At 40.0% G+C, this 22,106-nt stretch overlaps 1 protein-coding gene and 1 long non-coding RNA gene across 8 annotated transcripts in view; both read left to right on the top strand.

Annotated features, from left to right (window-relative positions):
• The window catches only part of LOC121857730, an 80,128-nt gene extending 63,783 nt beyond the window's left edge, over window positions 1-16,345 (top strand). For 5 of the 7 annotated variants that reach the window (XM_042353845.1, XM_042353844.1, XM_042353839.1 and 2 more), the window contains 4 exons: window positions 1,802-1,931; window positions 2,958-3,080; window positions 5,821-6,013; window positions 14,468-16,345. In XM_042353845.1, the coding sequence (XP_042209779.1) occupies window positions 1,802-1,931; window positions 2,958-3,080; window positions 5,821-6,013; window positions 14,468-14,520 (499 nt within the window). In that variant the 3' untranslated portion in view covers window positions 14,521-16,345. Of the gene's footprint in view, window positions 1-1,801; window positions 1,932-2,957; window positions 3,081-5,820; window positions 6,014-6,850; window positions 8,911-14,467 lie in introns of those variants that run through there. The other 2 variants (XM_042353842.1, XM_042353843.1) reach the window with 2 other exon arrangements.
• A 2,839-nt stretch (window positions 16,346-19,184) lies between these two features.
• On the top strand, window positions 19,185-21,094 carry LOC121857737. Its single transcript, XR_006087262.1, has 2 exons — window positions 19,185-19,238; window positions 20,456-21,094. It is a non-coding gene; the product is annotated as an uncharacterized LOC121857737 (long non-coding RNA).
• Window positions 21,095-22,106: the final 1,012 nt, after the last annotated feature.

Below are 22,106 nucleotides of genomic sequence, written 5' to 3'. Positions count from 1 at the left end.
GACAACCCCACCATATACAGTACTCCATTTTACTGCTCTTATGACATTAAAATGATTAGCATGTAAAAATTATAAGAATGCAGAAAAGTTATCCATTTGGAGATAATGAGTGATTTGTTTAGGTGTGTGTGTGTGTGTGTGCTCCTCCTTCACTTGCCATTCATTAACTGATCACCACCACTACCCACTGTTATTCTCTCACTCTTATAACATAAAACCAATAAGTATCTTGAAGGTTCTTGTTGGTGCTTTTCAGTAAACAAGGACTTCCTGTATTAATAACGAATTACTTCCATTGTTATTGAAGATATTAAAGAGAGACTGACTCTTGAAAATATAAAACGAGCAAATACTGTACGAAGTTTTGTGTACGTCTTTCTCCTAAAGACTTAATAAAATGATATTGAACATGCTTTTTAAGTCATACAATATATAATAGAAAAGATACAGCTAACAATTATTTTACTGTGGAGAGTAACACTGGAGGTGATGGTGTGGCATAATTCCTATCCCATCTCTGTCATTCAGGGTGTCTCTAACACTTCTAAAGCTGTATGTCATTATAGTTTACATGTAGATTAAGTATATCTATACTGTATAGAGTATTATGTTTTTTGTGTTAAGTGAAATATAGTATTGGAGGTTTGGTAAGTTTACACATCCCTTTCCTGATGAAAACTCAATTCATACCTACTATTTAGATTCCGTTCTTTAAAATTTTGGTAACTCAAGCTTTTGTATTGTGAAGGATACCTTTATTACAATTCATTCAAAAAAATTAGTATAGTCTTAACTTCGAACATACATCTACATTTATGGTTGTTGAGTGACCTGCTTGTGAGCTCACCTGACAAATGCTGTATCCTTGGCTGGATTCCCATAGTGTGTTAATTGAAAAAAAAATCTAATCTAATGCTGATCTTGAGGGACTATTGTGGTGTTTGTAAGTTTTTGGGGCAAAAAAAAAAGTTTCCTAGAGACATTCAACTGCAATATACAATTGATATTAAAAAAAAAAAATCACTAAGCCTCATCACTTAACATGTCAATTCCATTTAGAAAGTATAGATTGACAGTATAATGCCACAAATCCAAAATATTGTGGGACCTGAAGCTGCACTGCATGGTCCTCTACTCTTACATATTTACATGTTGGTGGGATGTTGTGGTTATGTTCAGTATAATGCCGATTTACAGTACCAAAATCCCTCTCCTCCCCCACAAAAAGTAATAATAAATAAATCACTGAAATATAAAGTTTCTGGTTCAGTTGTATGAAGTTAGTATTGCAAAGGTTTGTCTGTTCCAGTCATGCCTGGAATATTTTCAAAGGTCTGCTCTTCTTCCTCCGATTGTTCTGGTCTTCAGATTTTTCACTCCTTCAGCCACTGGTCTTTATTTACTTCTTATCTTTACTGCCTTTTTCTATTTTACTTCACTGAATATGATACCGACTACTTTAGTCTTAAGTGTCTTTTCATGCTTCCACGCTGATATGATACCCACACATGTATGATACTGAAGTACTGTACATGTATCAAACATATCTATAGTGATTTTAGTGCTGTGCTGTACTTTTGTGTAGAGGTAGTTGGTAATCAGACTTTAAGATATATTCAGCCCATGCCACCCTGTTTTGAATGTTAGAAACTAGGATTATGTTAATTACAAACATCAAGTGGTACCATTCTACATGCCAGCTCTTTGAATATAGCTGGTGACATGAGTACCTGTTATTTATTTTTATAATTACATATACAGTGCATGTAATAATAATAACTTACTATGTTCTTGTCAACAGCCGACGCCGACGCAACAAGAGTGAAGGAGCAGCACACAGTGAAGGAGAGAAACCAAATCATCACAGATCTTCTTTCGAGATTGATTCCGAGATGGACTTCCCAACTCTTGGCTCATCTTGTGATAGCAAGGTTGTATGATACAGTTCTAAGTTTGATGTCTCTAAATGTACCCAACAAACTACATGTTAAATCTACTCGGAATGCTACAGTTATTAATGTGCGGTATATGTTTTTCAGTATCATCCATTATTTATCAACATATTCTTCTTTTGCCATCATGTAATTTTCTTGAGAGTTTCTAAGATGTGTCTTCGCTCGGTGATATACGAATGTTATTTGGCCAGTTTCTTTAGAGATTTTTGATATGGATTAACATCACATGTCTTTTCAATATCTCGCAACTTAAACTATACATTGACCAATTCATTGAAAATGGACTTTTGCTTTTGATCTCACTTTAAAAGTGTGGGGAATCTCTCGTGGTATTTCTTGAAGCAAACAATGCAACAATTATGAGAGAATAATTTTTGGATTCTCTGAGACCCTTGTTATGTGAGGAGTTTAACTTGGCTTTGACATAGGGTCATTCTAATCATTTGTGAGTTCCATGTTCTGAAAAGATAATAATTTCATATCCTTTGACCCATCACTTAAGGGGCAAGTATGAGTGGTTAAAGACATTGGCTTACTTAATTGGGCTGTCTTTCTTGACTGCTTAAAGCTTGGCATCTTCATTGATCTTCCTGCAGAGAAAGGTCCTGGTAGTTAATCCTATTATAAGGGGATCCAGGGTTTCAGCTATGTCCCATTATTCATGAACTATTTGCTACAGTATTATGGATGCTGTAACCCTTGGGAGTTTGTAAGATTTTTTTTTGTTTTATTTATTTATTGTTATTATTATTCCTACTATGTTTTAGTAGACTTACTTGTGTAATGGGTTATGATTTACACTAATATTTGGATTTTATCGTTCCTCTTTCCTCCCTTCCTCTAATTGGTTTTAGATACACGAACCGGCCATGACAGATGGCGGAATATGAATATTTAAATTACATGTGCAGTAAAGAATTTGTCATAGCTGTATAAAATTTAACAAATTTGTTGGGTATGGGATAATTAATGTTGACATTTATTTTATTTTTTTCTCTGCAGATGGGTAGTGTAGATGAACGAAATTATGTGACATCAAACATTGGAAACAGTGGGAGTCATCAAGCTGTAGCTCGAAAGAAAAAGCGTAAATTTATCACAATCACAAAGAATGTTCTAGGAGAGGTTAGTTCCCCAAAGGCAGATCGTTTTGTATCATTCACAGTTTAGCCTATTTTGCTGATGACCAAGTGGAGCACATGCAACTATGTTGTGCTGGACAACTTTTGATTGTCCTGACTCCCAACATGCTTTTAATAGATTTTGGTGTGGATTTTTCTAATGGCTTCTTATCTTCAGTGATCAGTGTCTCATTTCCCAAGGGAACTTCCCAATGGGGAATTTATCACAACAGAGAAGCTTTGTGGCCTTCCCATTCACAACCCATCTCTTGTACCTTTTCTGCTCTCCAAAAACAGTAGAATCCCGGTCATTGCAGAATCCACGCAACCGGCAGATTCAACTAACCAACACCAAAATTAAATAATAAAAATTCCTTCCAAATCGACTAGAATCATAAGTTTGAATACTGCGCACAACAGGGATGAGCTGCCGTTTTTTTTTTTTTTTTATAAACAATAAAATCAATACATAGCATATCATAAAATACAATAGCACATATTTTATGTACAAAAAATTGCTCCTTCCACACTCAAACCATCCCATCCTCTGGGCAACACGACACAGTTCAGCTAGGCAGTCACCCATCTGACTTATGGATGTGTGACTGGTGCGCCATCTGAATGTATGCCATGACCTCACATCGGGAGGGAGTGCGGCAGTGTAGTTATTACCCTGTGACCCACCACCTCTACAGACATTTACTTCCTACATATACACACACACACCCATGCTTTTCATTTGTCTTATTTGATATTTTTATATTATACGGGTATTTTATTTATTTCTAAGTCACGTTAGAGTATTGTAATGGTTTTTCCACAACGTTCACAGTTTTATTACAAGTACAGGGCTTCCTCGTTTAACGTCGGGGTTACATTCCTGAAAACGGAACGTTGTGCGAAACAACGTTAAGCGGATAAATTTTCGCCATAATAAATAGGTAAAATACGGGAGTTACTTTCCCCAGCCTCCCTTTGCCCCATGAAAAAAATTTAATATACAGAAAATCATTGCCATTTCCATAGAAAATAGTATATAGAACTACAGTACTAAGTTTGTATTGGTACTCACCGATGGGCAGAGGTGGTAGAGCGAGTGTGTGGTGGGTAGTGGAGCGAAGGAGGAGGATAGCGGGAGCGGAGGAGGAGGGGGTGGTGAGTCACTGAGACTCTGCGGCTGCCTCCTCCTCCTCTGACTGGGGTTTCTCCGTTGTTGGAGGGAATGTCTTGGCAGCAACCGTATCTGAACTAGCAGCTTCAGTCATCTTTATGTTGTGGAAGATATACCAACGCTTAAATTGTTGAAACCAGCCTCGGCTGGCTGTAAAGGTCTCTTCCTTCGATCCTTCACCCTGTTTCCTTCATGTCATCAAACAAGGATCTGGCCTTATGCTGGATAACCACAAGGCTCACAGGGGCATTGCCTTGATTGTGGTCCTCCATCCACATTGCCAGCATCTTTTTCACCTACTCTATCAAGGTGCTTCTACGAGTCGTCTTAGTAGCACTCGGAGAAGAACCACTTCCAGCACTAACCTTAATCTTATTAGCATTGGTCCGGATACTATGCACCATTGTTGGGGTTAGATCAAGCACAGTGGCTATGTTCACAGCACGTTCCCCTTTTTCAAATCGGATTAATACATCTATTTTTGTAGCAAGGGTAATGGTCTTAAATTGTCTCATAACTACACTAGCATCAGTAGCACTTGATGGGCACTTGGAAGCCATTTCGAATGGTTAGAGTACAGTTTTAGAGCAAAAGCACTTAAGCACACACAAATGATGTGAAGCAGTAACAGACTGACTTGGAGTCGCTTGGGGATGCTGTGACGTTCCGCGAGTGAGGGCAGCGCGCCGAATCGAGAGAGCGTAGCACAGCCAGACTAGAGCGGGTGATGCGCCATAGAAAGTAGTCCGTGACTACGCAAAATGACGTAGTATCGGATCACCGGGACATTAAACGAATTTTTGGTCTCAAGTTCAGCGGCGTAGTACCGGAACAAGGTTAAGTGGGACCAAGTTAAGCAAGGACTTACTGTAACAATATATGAGGTGGCTGGGCTGACAAGTCATCAAAGTAGTTATAGACCACTACCTCCACACACACACCCGTGCTCTTCAATTGTCGTATTTTATAGTTTTATATTATATTTTCTTTATTTCTGAGCCTCATTAGTGTATTTTAATGATTTTTCAACAACTTTTAAAGTTTCATTACATGTAAGAGTAAACATGGCAGCTGGGCTGGTGAATCCGCGATGCAATTATAACCCGCCAACCTCCACCCACGTTCAGTTCCCACACATACACAACTGCTCTTCAGTTTACTTATAAATTTATATCTCTATCTGGCACCTCTCAATCCCCATAAATGCCGGATAACCAGGATTCTAATTGTATGTTGTTTTACCTTTTTTTCTTCCCTTTACGAGGTAGTTGCCCACTACCGAGCTTACCAGAATAATGCATTATTGATTTATTTCAGTTCTTCCAGTTATCTGAGACTGTTAGATAATTGATTTCCAAGGTTTGCTGTACAGGGGTATTAATTTAGCCAAAGAGTAATAGGTAGCCTGAGCTACTTTATCAGTCATCAAACATGCTGTATCAGTCATGAGCTAAATTTTTATTATATTACTGTATTTATTATCTTCGTTTGAGGTAATATTTTGCATGGCCATAAATCATAATCATGAGTGTTAGGTTAAAAAAAGTTTGCTGAAAATAAATTTTTTATCCAGGCAAAGAATGCAGAGACAGATAAAACTATACGTCGTATTGCAAGAAGGGAACGATGGCGACGTCATACTGAAATCACTGCTGCTACCACTGACCTGCATACTGCAACATCCACTTCCAATGAGCCACCTCCAACCCAACTTAATCTGAGAAAGTCTAAGCGCCATCGTGCTACTGCCTCAGGTCATGACGATGGTACAGTATCAGATTACTGACGATCTGCCACCTAGTCTGGATTTTGCAGGTGGTATCTAGGTGCTGCACAGGAAGCAGGCAAAGGCAGATTATCATAGTAGCCTAATCTCTGCCTCGGGTCTAAGACTGCAACTGTATGAGACACCTGGGGCCAAACTGCTCAAGAACTTTTTTTAGGATATTAAATAGTTCAGAAATATTATAGCAACTGTGTTATCTGCACAGGAAATTTGCAGCATTCAAGTCCAGTCTTGACCTTGCTGCAAAATGATTTTCCAAGATGAAGCATGGCATGGAGTTCCTAATTTCAGAGCTGTGGCTGTTTTTTGTTTTTGTTTTTCTGAATGGAAAGCTTTTTGTAAGAAGCCTAAAATGCAGCACATGGCTATGTTATAAAGTAATTAAGAATCATATTGTCATTATTTTGTAAAACTTCATTTTATAAAAGTAAAAACAAAGAAAAATGCAGGTCTGGAAAAATTGAGAGATATATGCAAGCTCCTTGCCTCTAATGATGGAGTTTCAAGTTTTTTTTTTTTTTTTTTTTTTTTAAATATATATATATTTTTTTAGGAAACTGCTCTATATAATGCAAAGTGAACAACAGCAATCGGCAGTTTTTTTTTTTCCCACATTTTCCTTTGATCACAAACAGAATTTGTTTTAGTTCAGTGACTTTGGATGGTCACTATTATAGGTGATCTGTATCCTTAGGCTTTAAAAGATTTTTTTTTTTTTTTTTTTTATCAATTATATATTGTATATTACATTTCCCATGAAGTAGGTAATGTTATCCCATTAATCATCGAAGAAAACGGCTTTTTTTCCTTTTTTCAGTTACTAAGGAGAACTCGGTAAAAAACATACCGTAAGCAAACATTTCAGTTTTCATTATAGCTATAGACATGATTGCTTTTTTTTCCCAAAGCTGTAAGTAAAAATAATTTTTTGATAATCATTTGGTGATATTTAAGTAAAGTGTGAAAATTAGCCTTTCCTACCTCCCATAATTTTCTGCACTTTACTTTTGATTTACCTATAGGTCTGTTCAATTTTGTATTCTTGTGGTGTTGAAATGAGTTTTGCACTTCACAATGAAGGCTGTCGTGCAGTGGAGTATGGCAAGTTTTTCTTAACAAAATGTTTTTCAAGACCACTAAATTATTTTCAGGAGGATTCCCTTTGCTGTAAAAAAAAAAAGTGGTTTCCTTGGCAATTATAAATTACCCACTTTGAAAATTTCTTTGTGAATGGCAGCAGCTAGTAGCTATTACCGAAATAGTACATTGTTTTGTTTTTGAAGCTTGTCCTTCCTTATACTGTGTGTAGCCTTGGTTGGGTATGCAGCCTCAAAAATTCCTGTATCAGGCAAGAAAAGAGCAAAATATAATTAATCATTGCCTCACCACCTTCAGAAGTGTTTATCCAGTATTTGTTGTGAAGAGTAGATAGCAGTCCTAACTAACTTTGATTGGCCAATTTAGTACAATTTGTACATACTTTCCCCCAAAGCTTCCTCACTGTGGCCAGTACAACCAATCCTACATTATAAAAATTACCCAACCCAACCAATACTATTGGTAGATCAGTCATTTGCTCTTAGTCCTGTGTGATAGTGTAACCCAAATTTTTCATCAAGATCTAGAATGAGGAGCAAACATTTAAAGTTGGCTGCAGTTTTTTATATAGAATATTATTGTTATTATTTCTTTCTCCACTGTGAATATAAGGGTCATAGAAATACATAAAAGTAATGCTCCTCTAAAAAAAAAAAACACTAGGCACATGTGTGTGTGTGTTTGTGTGTGTGTGTACATTCAGTTGTATCCCTTTGCTGTAGGTGCAGCATAAGGAACTGGAACGTATATGTTCCAATTACTCCAGACAGCTCGCAGCCTTGTTTTCAGTGCTGCCATTTGTACTAAGAGTATTCATACACTATCCTCTTGGTGCCCTCTCCAATGTCCATATAACCAGCTCAGTCAGTTGTTAGAAAACTGCAGCTGAATGTATGGAGACACTGAGCTTTGCTAGGGTGCAAAGATTCTGTATGACACTCTTCCTGTTACCCAGAGCTGGGGCTTTTACTTCAACCAAGGGACACATCTCCCAGCTCAACATGCTTTTATGCAGTTTTGCTGATACATAAGCACGGGCTCAGGTGATCATGTCCCTTGCTTATCTATAAATTGGGCTCATTAGGTTGGATCTACATGTGAAATGTGTATCATGGCACCAGTGTGTGAGGACATAATTGCCATCAAATATATATAGAAAATACAGTAATTAAGGTTTATATCACCAAAGATGGACAGTGTAAATAGACTGCAAACTTGTTCTAATTACAGGACTTTGAATATGTGAGTGTCACCCGACCAGGTACAGTGCTTAAAAAGTGCCACATTTTGACAACAATGGTGATGTGCCAGTCCTGAGTGGGGGGTTAGGGTTCTTATGAAGGTACCCAACAATTACCCTACTCCCAATGAGCCCCATAACATGATCCCTGTTCTCTCTTACTTTCATACTACAATAAGGATATTACATTAAACCAGAAGTGAATGAATGTTAGGAGGTTGCTACTGGAGCCTTCATAAGTTCTATTTTATGTTATGTACATCAGCATAATTTTGGTAGAAATACTCCTTCTAGTCAAGCAACCCAAAGTTTAATAGTTCTTTTGAGTTACTTTCAAAAACTGTGAGGTCACAAACTTTTTTGTAAGAAGTAAAAGAATGCAGTTGTTCTGCATGTTATTAGTTATTTTAAGTTTGTTGAATCTCACATGTGTGAGTATGATGAACAAGGATTCTGTAGGTATTTTTTGCTCTGATGTAACATGAAGCAATAATGTACTGATGTCTTGAAAATAAAGAGAGAACATGAAGAGAAAAATATTGCATTGTTTACTTTTACTTATTTCCAAGTGTTGAATATTAGTGTGGTGAGTGAGTTGGTTATAGAGAGATGAAAGAAGTTCCAGTATATGCACAAGGAATTTAGAATAATATAAAAGAGCAGCAGACCAAACATGAGTGGGAAGGATATCACAATATTTTAAGAGACGTTGAAAGAACATTTATGAATAAAAGGAAACAAAAGAGAGAGGATGGGAGAATAATTTAACTTTTAAAAGTAACATAATAAGCAATCCTGCGTAGGGTATAGAGATTGTACTGTCAAGGTGTAGGAGAAAAAATAAACTGTTAGGAGACTTTTAAGTGATTTTTCATGCAAATGTATTATCCATGGAATTGGAATATATTTTACAGTACAAATGAAAATTACAGATACATGTCCTTTTTTTTTTTTTTTTTTTTTTTTTTCTCTCGACTGTGTGGCCAGCATGAATTCTCAAGCCTCTTGAAATATTTTGACAATGGACTTAAAACTTCCCTTGGTGATGAAGTGAGGGAATCTCCTTGGTCTGTGTGACATGCAAGGAACGTTTGAATGATGATTTTCCTGGAGATATGACGCAAAGCTTTTGGATGACCTGCCATTTTGTTATTGATTTGTTACAAGCAGCGGTGATACGCGAGCAGTGCATGTGATTGAAAAAGTTCCTTTTCTGACCGAGAATGGAGAAAATTTGACCAGTGTCCTACCCCTTTCGTACAGGCTTTATATGATGAAGAATGGTATCAAAGGAAAGACAATGTATGTGCAGTTTCCTGTATGACAGGGAATGGGATTAAAAAGATCAGTAAATAAAATAAAGGATTTGTTCATTTTAAAAAACATGAGGCAAAGGTTTGTTGAGAAGAGTAGAGAATTTTTTGTGCCATTCATAGATCTACAAAAAGCATATACATTAGTAATACATACAAAAGCAATGTCGCAAGTACAGTACTGAAAATCTAGGAAATTTTTTTAATTATGTCCTGAGTTTCTAAAATGGAGTGTAAAAGAGGTGGAAAAGGAAGGTTGTTGAGAAGGTAGAACTATATCATAGATATGTACTGTAGTGTCACCATTATTGTTGAATATTTTATTGGATGGGGTTTTAAAATAAATCTAATTTAGTGAATAATGATACAGGAAGGGAGTCAGCTACTCCCTCTTTGCAGATGACACTTGTTCTGGGGAGTGCTTCAGAAGATTCACCAACTTAGGTACAGTCAGGGTCAAAAGTTAGCTCCCTCCCAAATTGAAGCAGCATCGATCCCAAACAAAATGCATCAGTCAGTTCAGAGATTCATACCAGTGACTCGGTTTCACCATGGGGAGCGAACTTTTGTCCGCAAGTGTACACACTTCTTTTCTGAACGTATGTTGCTCTTCAGCTAATATATACAGGGTACTGTGTATACACTATACACACATCTGGAATTAGCGGACGACCCCACCTTTTCCTCCCAAACGTTCAGGGCCTCAGTACAATGGGCTGTCAAAGCTAACTTCTTTGGAGTAAGAATTGTAAGCTGTTTAGGTAACTTACCAGAGTGTTGTGACAGAACCATATGTGTGCTCATTTGATACCGGACTTAACCAACACTGGCACATGTTCAGGTAATTCAGGAGCCCTGGCCAGGACTCACCAACAGTGGGTAAAAATAGCACAGATCGCCCACCCAGCTGGCTTGAGAGCTGACAAGTGGGGAAGAGGATAAAGTAAATTAAAGAAGATCTTCCCTTAAATTTTTAAAGGTTTTGGGGATCTGAATAAACAAGGCACTAGATTAGGATTGTTGCACCTGTTGTACAGCTTGCAGTGAAAATAAAAATTGCTGTATTGTAGAAAAGGCTTGCCAGACTCAGTTAGTTTTAAGTACAATGAAGATTTATTGATATTTGATTCTTCATCTTAACCCCAGACAAAATAAGTTCTCCGTGACTCTGACTCTCAGGATTATCCTTGGTAAAGTTGACTTATTCCAACCTTCAAACTTGTGTCTGTATTGTAAGAAGCTTTTTTAAGGAAAATATATTGTTTGTGCATGTATTGTGCTTTCAGTGTATAAAGCAATGAATATGATGAATATTTTAGCATATTTGATGAATAAGCTATCAAAACATTTTACTGCCAGATAGTAGTACCAAATATTTTTCCAAGATGCAGGGGGTAGAACGCGCATGCGTGCGTAGTGTCAACAAAGGCTGTATGAGACTGCTCCTTAAAATTCGTATTTCTGACGAATTCAGCGCGTCTACCAATCCCAGCCTGTGCAAACAACTATAGTAAGACCCAGTTATCAGCACAGTGGCATATATTTTTTTGTTACTTTTGGACTTTGTCATATTTTTGGGATAAAACATCTGGTCCTACCACCCGATCCCTCTGAGCAAAGTTTTTCAAGTTTGCGCATGCGCAATGTGATAGTGTGACGTAGCAGTGACGTCATTACCACTCCACCTGACTGCAGTGTTGCCAACGTGCCCTATGCCCGCCGTTAAACGCTCCCGTTCGTTGGAAACGGCGGCAGTAGGTGACAGTGATGCTGACGACTTTCTTCTTGAAGACACGTCAAAGAAGAAGCAGAAACCTCAGAAGTCAGGGTCTCCAGCAGGGGCCACGGCTCCCCCTTGCACCCCTTCTGGGGCTGTAGAGGGTGGACTCCTGTCATCGGGGTCCCCAAGTGAGCCTACATGTGGCTCAATGACCGACCCTCCGCCGACGATGGACATAGGGGATTCCCTTTGTCTCCCTGCCCCGTCGCGCCTTCGTCGTCTCGCCTTCCCTCGGGACTTGCCTCTGAGCACACGGACGACCTGGTTCTTCCGTCACTGCTCTCCACTTCAGGACTCAACACTTCGCCTCCGCCGAGGTCCCACAGCCGTGATAGTCACCACACAAATGGACGAGACGGTACGCCTGCTCACTCAGGTGGGCTTTCCTGCTCCCCAGGGGGAGGTGATGCTGAAATTCACCATCATCACCCCAGAAACTCGTCGTACCAAGGTAATGGTTCGCCACGTACCCTGGGAGATCCCTATCGACGATCTTCGCCCTCTTCTCCCACAACTACTGGACATGGAACGCCGCATCAACCCGGTCTCCAAACGTCCATCCAACGAACTCATCGGCTGGTGGGTGGGCCCCCTCCCCCCGAAGGTGAATGTAGGACCAATTCACAACTGTCCTCTCGACCGATTTATCGGAACCCCGAAAATCTGTGGTCGTTGCCAATCGTGGAAACACCGCACCTGGGAGTGCACGAGGATGGTCGCCTGCGGTTTCTGTGCAGGTCCTCACGAAACAGTGGAATGCAAATCGAAAATTCAGAACAAAATCCCAGTTATTCCACGGTGCGTCAATTGCCATGGCAGTCACCACGCCTGGAATGCCAATTGCCCACAGCGTCCTGGCACTCGCCCGGGGAAAACTTACCTTGTACCACCGCCCTCGTCTCTGACGAAGCCCCTGTCAACCAAACCTCAATCCTATCCACCACCGCCTCTTCCATCCACCAAGGATTTCCCATTGATCTCCTCTCCTCTACCACCCCCCCTATCACCCCTACCACCCATCCTTTCTCCCCTCCCTCCCTCTCCCTACCGTTCTTGGAACAAGGTCGTTGCCGGCCCTGCCACACAGTCACCACCTCCTGCCCTCGGTGGACCGCTCCCGAAATCCCAGGTGAACCCTGTTATTCTCTGCAAATACCACCTCTCCAGGATCGCTCACTGGTCCCCAGGTAGGGTCGTCCTCTACACTGATGGTTCTGTTGACCCCGCTACAGGTAGGGCCGGGGCTGGTGTCTACATCTCCCGTCCACATGCCCCTGAGCCTATCAAACTGTCTCTCAGAGTTTCTGACGGGGCATCCTCCACTCAGGCTGAACTAATAGCCCTCCTTGCTGCCCTTCTCGCTGAGGAAGAAGCAGATGGTTTCTGCCCCTTGCTTGTCTGCTGCGATTCCAGGTCTGCTCTCGACGGGATCGCATTTGGATCAGGGGAAAATAAGGACCTCATCCTCCGAATACGAGGGTTAACATCCACACTTCAGGATGCAGGCCGTCCTGTGACATTCCTATGGATACCTAGTCATGTCGGTATCTTGGGGAATGAGGCAGCAGATGACCTTGCCAAGACTGGCTGCAACAAGGCCACACCTGACTACGTTGTTCCTCGAACACTCTTACAGATTAGGACCCAAATCCGCCGCAAACAGAGAGAAGCTCGGGAAGCAGCCATCCCCCTGGACTCCCCGCCCACCTGGTACGATGTCCTCCGTAAACTTCCTGACCTCTCGTACGTCTACGGGAAAGGGTCGCGGAAAGGGGACGTGATTGCTGCCCGTATCATCATTGGGTATGACTTTGCTTGGGAGATTGGTATCCCCGCATCCCCTGAGCAACGCTCTTGTGCGTTATGCAGAAGACCCGACAGCAGCACCCTTATCCACTACCTCCTAAGATGTCCCCACACACAACGCTTCCGTGACGCCTGCTGGACCACCACTCCACGACCCCCTGACGGAGACACGATGATCCTCCCAATACTGGCCAGATATTTTGTAAATAATATTGATTATGTGTTAAAGGAATATCCTTCCTTCCTTAGGCTTTAGTAAGCCCCTTTATAATATTTATACTGTATATACTTTTCACACTTGCCAGATGCTTCTGGTGTCATTGTACAGGGGTACCTAGTGACAGCACTAGGATCCCGCTTCCTCTATCAAGGAATAAACAATTGAAATTGAAATTGAATTGATGCAGGGTATCAGCAAAAAATAAAAACCTTCAATATATTTCATTCATATAGTTGTTATATGTGACTTTGGAATGTTTGCTGTGAAAGAGTAACTAGTACCTACACCATTGTTTACACTATTAAGCATTACAAACACTTCTCGTGGGTGTATATAAGTGAGTTTTCCTCGTTTGTATGTCACAGCAGTGCGACATACAATCAAGAAGTGATGCACAGTGGATAGAGTAAAATGGGATCACCATGCTACTTAATTTTTTTTTTTTTTAGAGTAGCCATTGTAACATGACACCAGAATGAAAATTATATGTGGGTCTCAGGCAAGTGGCCCATTAGAGGCAGTGTGAATATAGCACACAGTATATTAAGCCATTGAGAAATAAAAGGGAATGTGACCGACACTGCACTTGATCTTTATTTCCTAAACTCGAGAGACGTAGAGCGAGGGGCGACATGATAGAGGTGTATAAATGGAAGTCAGGGTTAAACAAAGGGGGCATTACAAAGGTACTCAAACTATCCAACCAGGAGCGAACTCGTAACAATGGTTTTAAATTAGACAAATTTAGATTTAGGCGCGAAATAGGTAAATACTGGTTTGGAAACAGAGTAGTGGATGAATGGAACAAGTTACCAAATATCATCATTAACTCGAATACGCTGAATAGCTTCAAACATAGGTTGGATGCTTATATGAGCAATAGGGGTTGGGTATGAACGGGACTGCCCAGTATGGGTCAATAGGCCCGCTGCAGTTTCCTCCATTCTTATGTTCTTATGATAATTATTCATTTACAGCTTGGTTGACATGGTGTGAATCACCGACCCTTAGCACAAGAGACAAGTGTTGAGTTCACCAACAGAACCTACAAACGCGTTGTTATAATACAGTATATGACAAAACAAACCCAACTCTTGAGCTACCAGATTGCTTTATATATCATGTATTGTACTGTACTAATGTTATAGTATAAAGATGTCATGGTACACTACTATTTTTTGTAGAAAATACCTTCTTTCGGATATGTGCCGCCAGGTGCACTTTTTTTGTTACTTTTATCCTCATCACTGATTGGCTTGTTAGCCGCTTGGGCGATCGGTCACGTCTGCCAACGCTTCCCTGCTAATAACTTACTCTAACGTAGATCTGGAAGTCTGATCTAGGCAAGCTACCTTTTTCCCGCCACAAGGTCGTTTACAGGGAAGAGTTGGCAGTGTTCTTGCCGCATGACATGTGCACACAAACACACACACACTCATGTCATCTTTTTTGCTGCTAAAATAAAACAAAAAAGAAAAGGCACATTAGTAATTTACACCGCTGGTGTCACTTTCATTTTACGCATGATGACTGCAAACTCGTCGTAACAAAATTTTATCCTTTTGTTGTGTTTGCCCACCTTTTTACACCCTTTATTATACTCTATCACAACTTCATTTTGTTCTTATTATCTCATATTCATGACAATTAAAAAACAAGACAACTGGTAACTGTGATAGTAAACAAGCATGACAAGTTGAAGATTCACAGTACAGTACTCCCAGTTCATATTGTTACTTGTGGATGTCTTCACTTATTGAACTTGTCCTTCATTTTCACTGACTTCAGACATGAGGAAGTTAAAGTCTCATTTTCCCCATTATTCTATATACACTTAGTGACTTAGGCCTACAAGTGACATGATGCAGCTAGCCAGCCCCAGCCAAACCCTGCCTTGTGGAGGGTTCAAGGGACAATAAATCTTTTCTAATTTGTTGATGAACTACTACAATATTTAACTCAGGTCACGTGGGGTGGCAACTGTCAATATTTTTACCACTATTAAGACCGTTGGTGAAAAGTCAAATGGGGTCCCTGACACGTGACAATGATATCAAAGATAAAATGACATGAGGCCACAGACCACAAAATAACATGTTTCTGGAGAGTCAAAGATTTGGAGGAACCTTAGGCTGAATACGGCTGATAATGAAGGACAATGTAGCCAGAAATGCCTGTCACCTGTACTGTACATTAGCTTTTACAGATTCAGGTCATCTAAGCAATTACTACAGCTGCACCTGAGTGATCCTTCTCTGCCTTGAGAAGACTGAAGAAATGGGAAAGGGGGTGTTGGTAGTAAAGCGCTTGCCTCTCACCACTACAGTCACGAGTTCAAATCCTTGGGTTGGTGGTTAGTGTTGATGCAATCTGTCCCTAGATGATTCAGACGAGATACATTATTTGATTTGTTTGCATTACAAAGAGTCATCAGTAGATTGCCAAGTCAGTAAATTTATGTTTTGCACGATGTATGGAGCTATGAAGACAAAATCGAAGCAGGATCTTGCCATTTTTTATGAATAAACTTACATTTGCATGTCTCATATTGTACTTGCAGCATATCCAGAGTACTCACATTTGTTATACTATTCTCATACAGATGTCAATAAATGCACTAGAAATTAAACTGAATAAACTACACACAAGTTTAATTTAAGACAAGTGTGAAAAGTGAAGTAGATCCCATAAGATTGACAGCTGATATGGAGTAGTGTGGATACAGCACACTGAAGACTAAGCCATCGGTACAATCATGAATCCTTAGTCGAGATGACTCGGGATTATGGAGAGGTCCAGTGTATCAGGCATTGGTGATTTAATTGGAGTTCACATAAATCCGGGTGTACTGTATTGTATTTATTATAATCTAATTAAATTATTTGTACATTTATTTAGTAGTTTTATTCTAATTAGCCAGTGTCTGCATAACAGCCATTAGACTAGTTAATCTGGTTCCGGTGATGAACACCAGAGGACCTTAACTTCCCACCATTCACCTGTCAGGTTGGAAAAAGCCGGCCGAGTCAGTTTTACTCCTGACACTCGATTGTTGTGCATCGGAGCTGCTTCCCCAATTCTCTTGGTGTTGTCTGGGTATTTATTTTCTTTACTTGTGTGGCTGACCTGTATTCAACTCAACAGATAAGTTATTCATGTTATGGTTGCTAGGTATAATATTTAGTATGTTTAAAAGGAATTTAAATTAAGTTACCATTCTGTAATGTTCGTGCGTGATTTTCCTTGTAAATATATTGGTTTGTTTTAGGTGTATTTTTCACTCTGGGTTTTCTTCTTCACAATTAAAGAATAATTGACCCATTGAAACCTGTCTAGAGCATTTTTTTAATAATACATGCATTAACGTAATTTTATTATAGACCAACCTGACTTAGATCTGTAATAATACAAAGAGACAGGGGGCTCCTGTCATTTGTACTCTCCTACCTTTCACTTCCCAATTACTGTCTTACTGTATAAGGTCAGGTGCCCATTTTACTCATCGTCCAACCAAGGAACTAGGTGACTGTCGGGACAGGACGTGAGTGTCATTCTTACCTGTATTTGTCATAAAGAGAAAACTGCTGGTTGCTACCTTAGCCTAAGAGATTTAATTCCACTTGGCCCCCATCTATCTAGAACGAATTTATGGATCAGTGGCGGCTCGTGCATAGGGCTGCAGAGCTGCAGTCCCCCCAGACACTCACTGCCAGGCGTATGATTCCTTTAGAGAGACAGCTGAATAATACACTACCAACAAATATATCATTTTATATGTTATTTAATTATTTTCAATACGTTGCTAAGTGAATTTTCATTAAAATCAGACCAAAATTTAAGTTACTTTCATAGTTGCTGTCAATGCTGTACGATTCATGTCTGTTATTAATTGGCGCCGCCGCCGCACTTGAAGCAGCTCAGTCTCGTACAACGTGTGGACGGTGTGGTTAAATCGTGCTTTCTTTAATTACCCTTTGACGATGGAAAATCGAGTGAAGTATTTGCAAAACATCAACTTTTCCCAGCTGACATTAAATGAAAAGACTGAAATCAAAGCACCACCTCGGCCATCCCTTCTACCACCAACACTACTACCATGCCCTGGGAATTCGTGGACATCAACTACAACTCATACCTGAGGTAGGTCAAATTTGTGTATCCTACTGTTGTGTGAGGCTTGCAGTCCCTCCATTTTATTTTTCACGAGCCCCCACTGTTATGGATCATATTTTCACGATGATCGAGTGTACGTTGGTGGTGTTAAGCGTGTGACCATCAGATACACCTTTGTGAACGTCCATTTCCAGTATCACTATTCCTCCCAAGTACTGCTCAACCTAGTACATCCCATACATATCCAACCTTCTTCCCACATTCGACTTGGAGTTATCTGATAAATATACTGTCCTCATCCCTGATGAACTCCACACATCGCTACAGCCGCTAAGTATCTCGGTCATACATTAAACGTTGCTCTGACGCCTATGCCTGGACTCTTAGTAAACATATATTATTCTTCAGGCAGAAAAATAGGAAGTGGAGGATAATGGGATGGTATCTCATTTCAAAAGGAAATAGACAAATGATAGAGAAAGCCATGCGACTGTGCAAGGCTGGAAGTTTTCTAATAAAATCGTTAGAGTTGATTATTTGTTCTGTTGCCCTGTTGCCTGTCTTCTGCATCAAATCGAAAAGGTGAAATGCACCAAAACACACCCAGCCCAGATAACGTCAGTATTTCATTTGGGAGCGCACAATGCTTATAAGTGATTATCAACTATTTATCAGAAAAGTAAGACCTGACGCTGAACAGGAATCCAAGCTTCAATGAGGATATTTTATTTAAATTTCTGATGCAATTAGTCATATGACTCGACATATGGGTGATGCTTAAAATCTCGGTACTTTGTGATGATGGGATGACGGTGTTATCAAAATTTATGATGAATTGCCTCGCACTATTACTCTTACTATTAATAGAGAAAAGGCCCACCATAACCACATACTCTGCGGCCAGATATAAAAGATGAAATTAAAGGGACTAAGGAGAGAGTAATTTTGCAAGTAATGATTATTACCACATAGTGGCAAATCCCCTACCAAAGTCCTATTGCCCACCAACCTTAGCTCTGCGATCTTCGTAGCGTGAGAAAGTCGACGCTGACACGCTACATGACCCACTAGCGTAGCTAGGGGGGGGCGAGGGGGGCGGTCCGCCCCGGGCGGCACTTTTGGGGGGCGGCACTTTTGGGTCTGCTCATCACCCATATCTGCAGCTACTGGAGACGTTAATCCATCCCTTTGTATCGGCGGTAAGTTAATCCTTGTCGTGTCTGACCTAACACCTGACCCACATCATCACGGCCACGTCATGAGCTACACCCTTGCTATGCGCCCCCCCCCCCGCCACACACACAACCTGTAACCTGTTGAGGATTAAGGAAACAACTTCAAACAAGTACGCCAGTGAGCTCATGTGGTGTGGGTCAGGTGTTAGGTCAGACACGACGAGGATTAACTTGCCGCCGATACAAAGGGAAGGATTTACGTCTCCAGTAGCTGCAAAACCATGCAGTCTCGGGTCATATCAGTTCATGTACAGCCGACCAATCCACCAGTTACAAGCAATTCACTTCAGTTCTGCACAAGTCTCCATCGTGACAAGACGAGGGGAGGCTAGACGACTTTTAAGTTCTCTTGTGTTTTCGATCCAGTTATTTACTTCGTTGGAAGACATAATACTATAAGGTAAGAAATATTAAAGTATTGGTTAAAAATATTGATGTGACTTTTGCTGCGGTACTGAGATTAAATATTAAGATTTTGTTTCACAGCATTGCGATTTTATACTAAGACACTATCCTCACTGGGGTACAGACAAAAGCCCCCCCGACAAAAGCCACCCAGACAAAAGCCCCCCTACTTTGATCGGGGTGGCTTTTGTCTGACAACAGTAAGGGCTTTCAAAAGTTACGGACATAATTAAATAGTTGAGGGTAAAATATACTGTTCTTCTCTGTGGTTAATTATTGGTTAGGTTAGGGTTAGGTTAAGTTAGGTTGGGTTGGGTTAGGGTTGTCAGACAAAAGCCACCCCGATCAAAGTAGGGGGCTTTTGTCTGGGTGGCTTTCGTCTGGGTGGCTTTTGTCGGGGGGGGCTTATGTCAGACATCCATTTTCACTGTACTCTGAGTCTGTAATTTTAGATTAAGTTGCTACTTTTTACATTTCCATTGTATTACATTGATACTAGTGTCATTATACCGTGATTTTAGATCATACTCAATAAAAGATAACGGTGCAGTACAATTGTTTTATGTAACGGATTCCTAACCTAACCTAAAATAATATATATATATATATATATATATATATATATATATATATATATATATATATATATATATATATATATATATATATATATATATATATATATATATATGCATGCAGAAACTTCACATCATGAAGAAAAGATGCACAATAACCACTGGAGAAAGGAAAGACAAGCAGCAAGTACTTTCGTTTAATACATCCTCAGGCAGAGGATGTATTAAACCAAAGTACTTGCTGCTTGTCTTTCCTTTCTCCAGTGGTTATTGTGCAGATATATATATATATGCTGAGGAAATGCTATTTAAGAAAAAATGTTTTCCTATGCATATTACTTTTGGAATAGCGTTTTTTTATATTATGCAATGCCGAAATAATAAATAATGTACGTAATACATTTTAAATTTTTTTTTGTAAATTCACAAAAGCATTCTTTTGCTATACAGAGCTTTTTTCTTAATGTGTTATTTGTTAAAAGTGTAGAATTTGTGACTTGTGATATTTAGCTTCATCACTTTTATCTAAAGTTCTCGTCATTTTTTTCAATTTTTTTTATCTTTTAATTTTAAACATGCAGTGTGAATTTATTTCTCGAAAAATTAATGTTTTATACTTCTATCACTCTGTCCCCAGATGAAGCGAGCTAAAGAAAGTGGTGCTGTGTATAGAAAAAAGAGAAAGGCAAGAGAGGAAGTATTAAACAAGAATAAAGGGGCACTCTTTAAATACATCAGTCGTATAGAAACCAAATCATTATCAAATTCAAGGGATTCAAGTTCAACTTCAAGCGATTCGTCAACTTCAACTCCTTCAAGTGATGAAGAACATGAAGAAGAAAATATTCCGGGACCAGCTGTGGACAGAGTGGACATAAAAGATGTTGGCCTATGGCCAAGCAAGATTAGCAATGACACACGGATCTTTCTGGTACGTCAAGGTGCGTCTGTGGTTCAAAATCTAGATTCTGATTTTGGTGAAGTAATTCGTGAAGGTGTGTCAACCAAAGGACAAACTAGAAAACTAACACGCGAATGGTTTTTGCAAACTCTGCCAAATGGTGAAAGAATGTTGAGATCATGGATGGTGTACTCCCCTTCCAAGGAAGCTCTTTACTGCTTTTGTTGCAAACTGTTTAATTCTGAGGATGGATTCAACATATGGTGGAAACTGAATCCTAGAATATCCGAGCACGAATCCAGCGCAGCTCACGTTCGGAATTTCACACAATGGAAGGAGTTGGAAATTAGGATTGCTCGTGGAGCAACAATTGATGTATTTTTGTGGGGGCACGGGCGGGGGGGGCGGCAAACTCAAGGGCCGCCCCGGGCGGCACACACTCTAGCTACGCCACTGAGTCCCCAAAGTTCACGGTCATCTCTCCCACGCCAGGTCATTACTTGACCATGACCTTACCTTACCTTACAGTGGTTCTTCAATTCCGACTGTACTGAGCTTCCTGCATTAAGCTGCCTAACATGGTATGTATTGAGTGACTAGCACTGGGGAGGCATTTTTTTGAAAGGACGATGACAGCGTACAGTACGCGAGACGTAAAATTTAAGGGAACGATGAGGTTTGTCTGGGTACACTCACGCGCCATAGTTTCGATGCACCCTCCATCGTTCAGTGGTGCAGTGTGGTAGCTCGAACCTTCGCTGGATTGTACGAATAGCAGTTCATGATGTAATATTTGAGAGAATATATGCACGATACAGGTTTTTTTAATGACTTCACAACACTTTATTTACCATCACTATACTTAAATATTGAAGTGATAACCGTGGTAACATTCTAAGATGTTCTTACTACCACCATGCTATGTGTACTATTCCAGATGATACATGTTACATAATACTTCCTTGAGATAAATGTACAGGTTCTCAACTGGGTCAGCCATGTTAATATTGTTATTATTATCCACTCTGTATCTGTGTTTTTCTGGCTAAATAAACTGTTTCAATTTAATTCAATTAAATTCAATACAAGAGGTACCGTTCGGTTTGCAGCCCTGACTACGACTTCCCTCGAGCCAGGAGTAGGGGTAGAAGGTGCACCGAAACTATGGCGCGTGAGTGTACATAAAAGTGGGCCCTTGATCGAGGTCTAGAACGTGAGCTGAATATTGTTTTGATGTTGGGGGTGACAAGCCCAAGAATAAAACAAAATCGCCTCTGATCAGAAAAATAAACGATTAAATAAAAATACCGTACATTACTGATCCAGTTTCTGCTCTTGTGTGTTATCACATTGGCTGCCACACTCAGAATATTATATATGTACTTTA

Source organism: Homarus americanus, unplaced genomic scaffold (assembly GCF_018991925.1).
Source record: "Homarus americanus isolate GMGI-L3 unplaced genomic scaffold, GMGI_Hamer_2.0 scaffold16712, whole genome shotgun sequence".
Taxonomy (NCBI): Eukaryota; Metazoa; Arthropoda; class Malacostraca; order Decapoda; family Nephropidae; genus Homarus; species Homarus americanus.
Note: the sequence above shows the minus strand (reverse complement) of the source record. Positions and strands in the feature narration are given on the sequence as shown.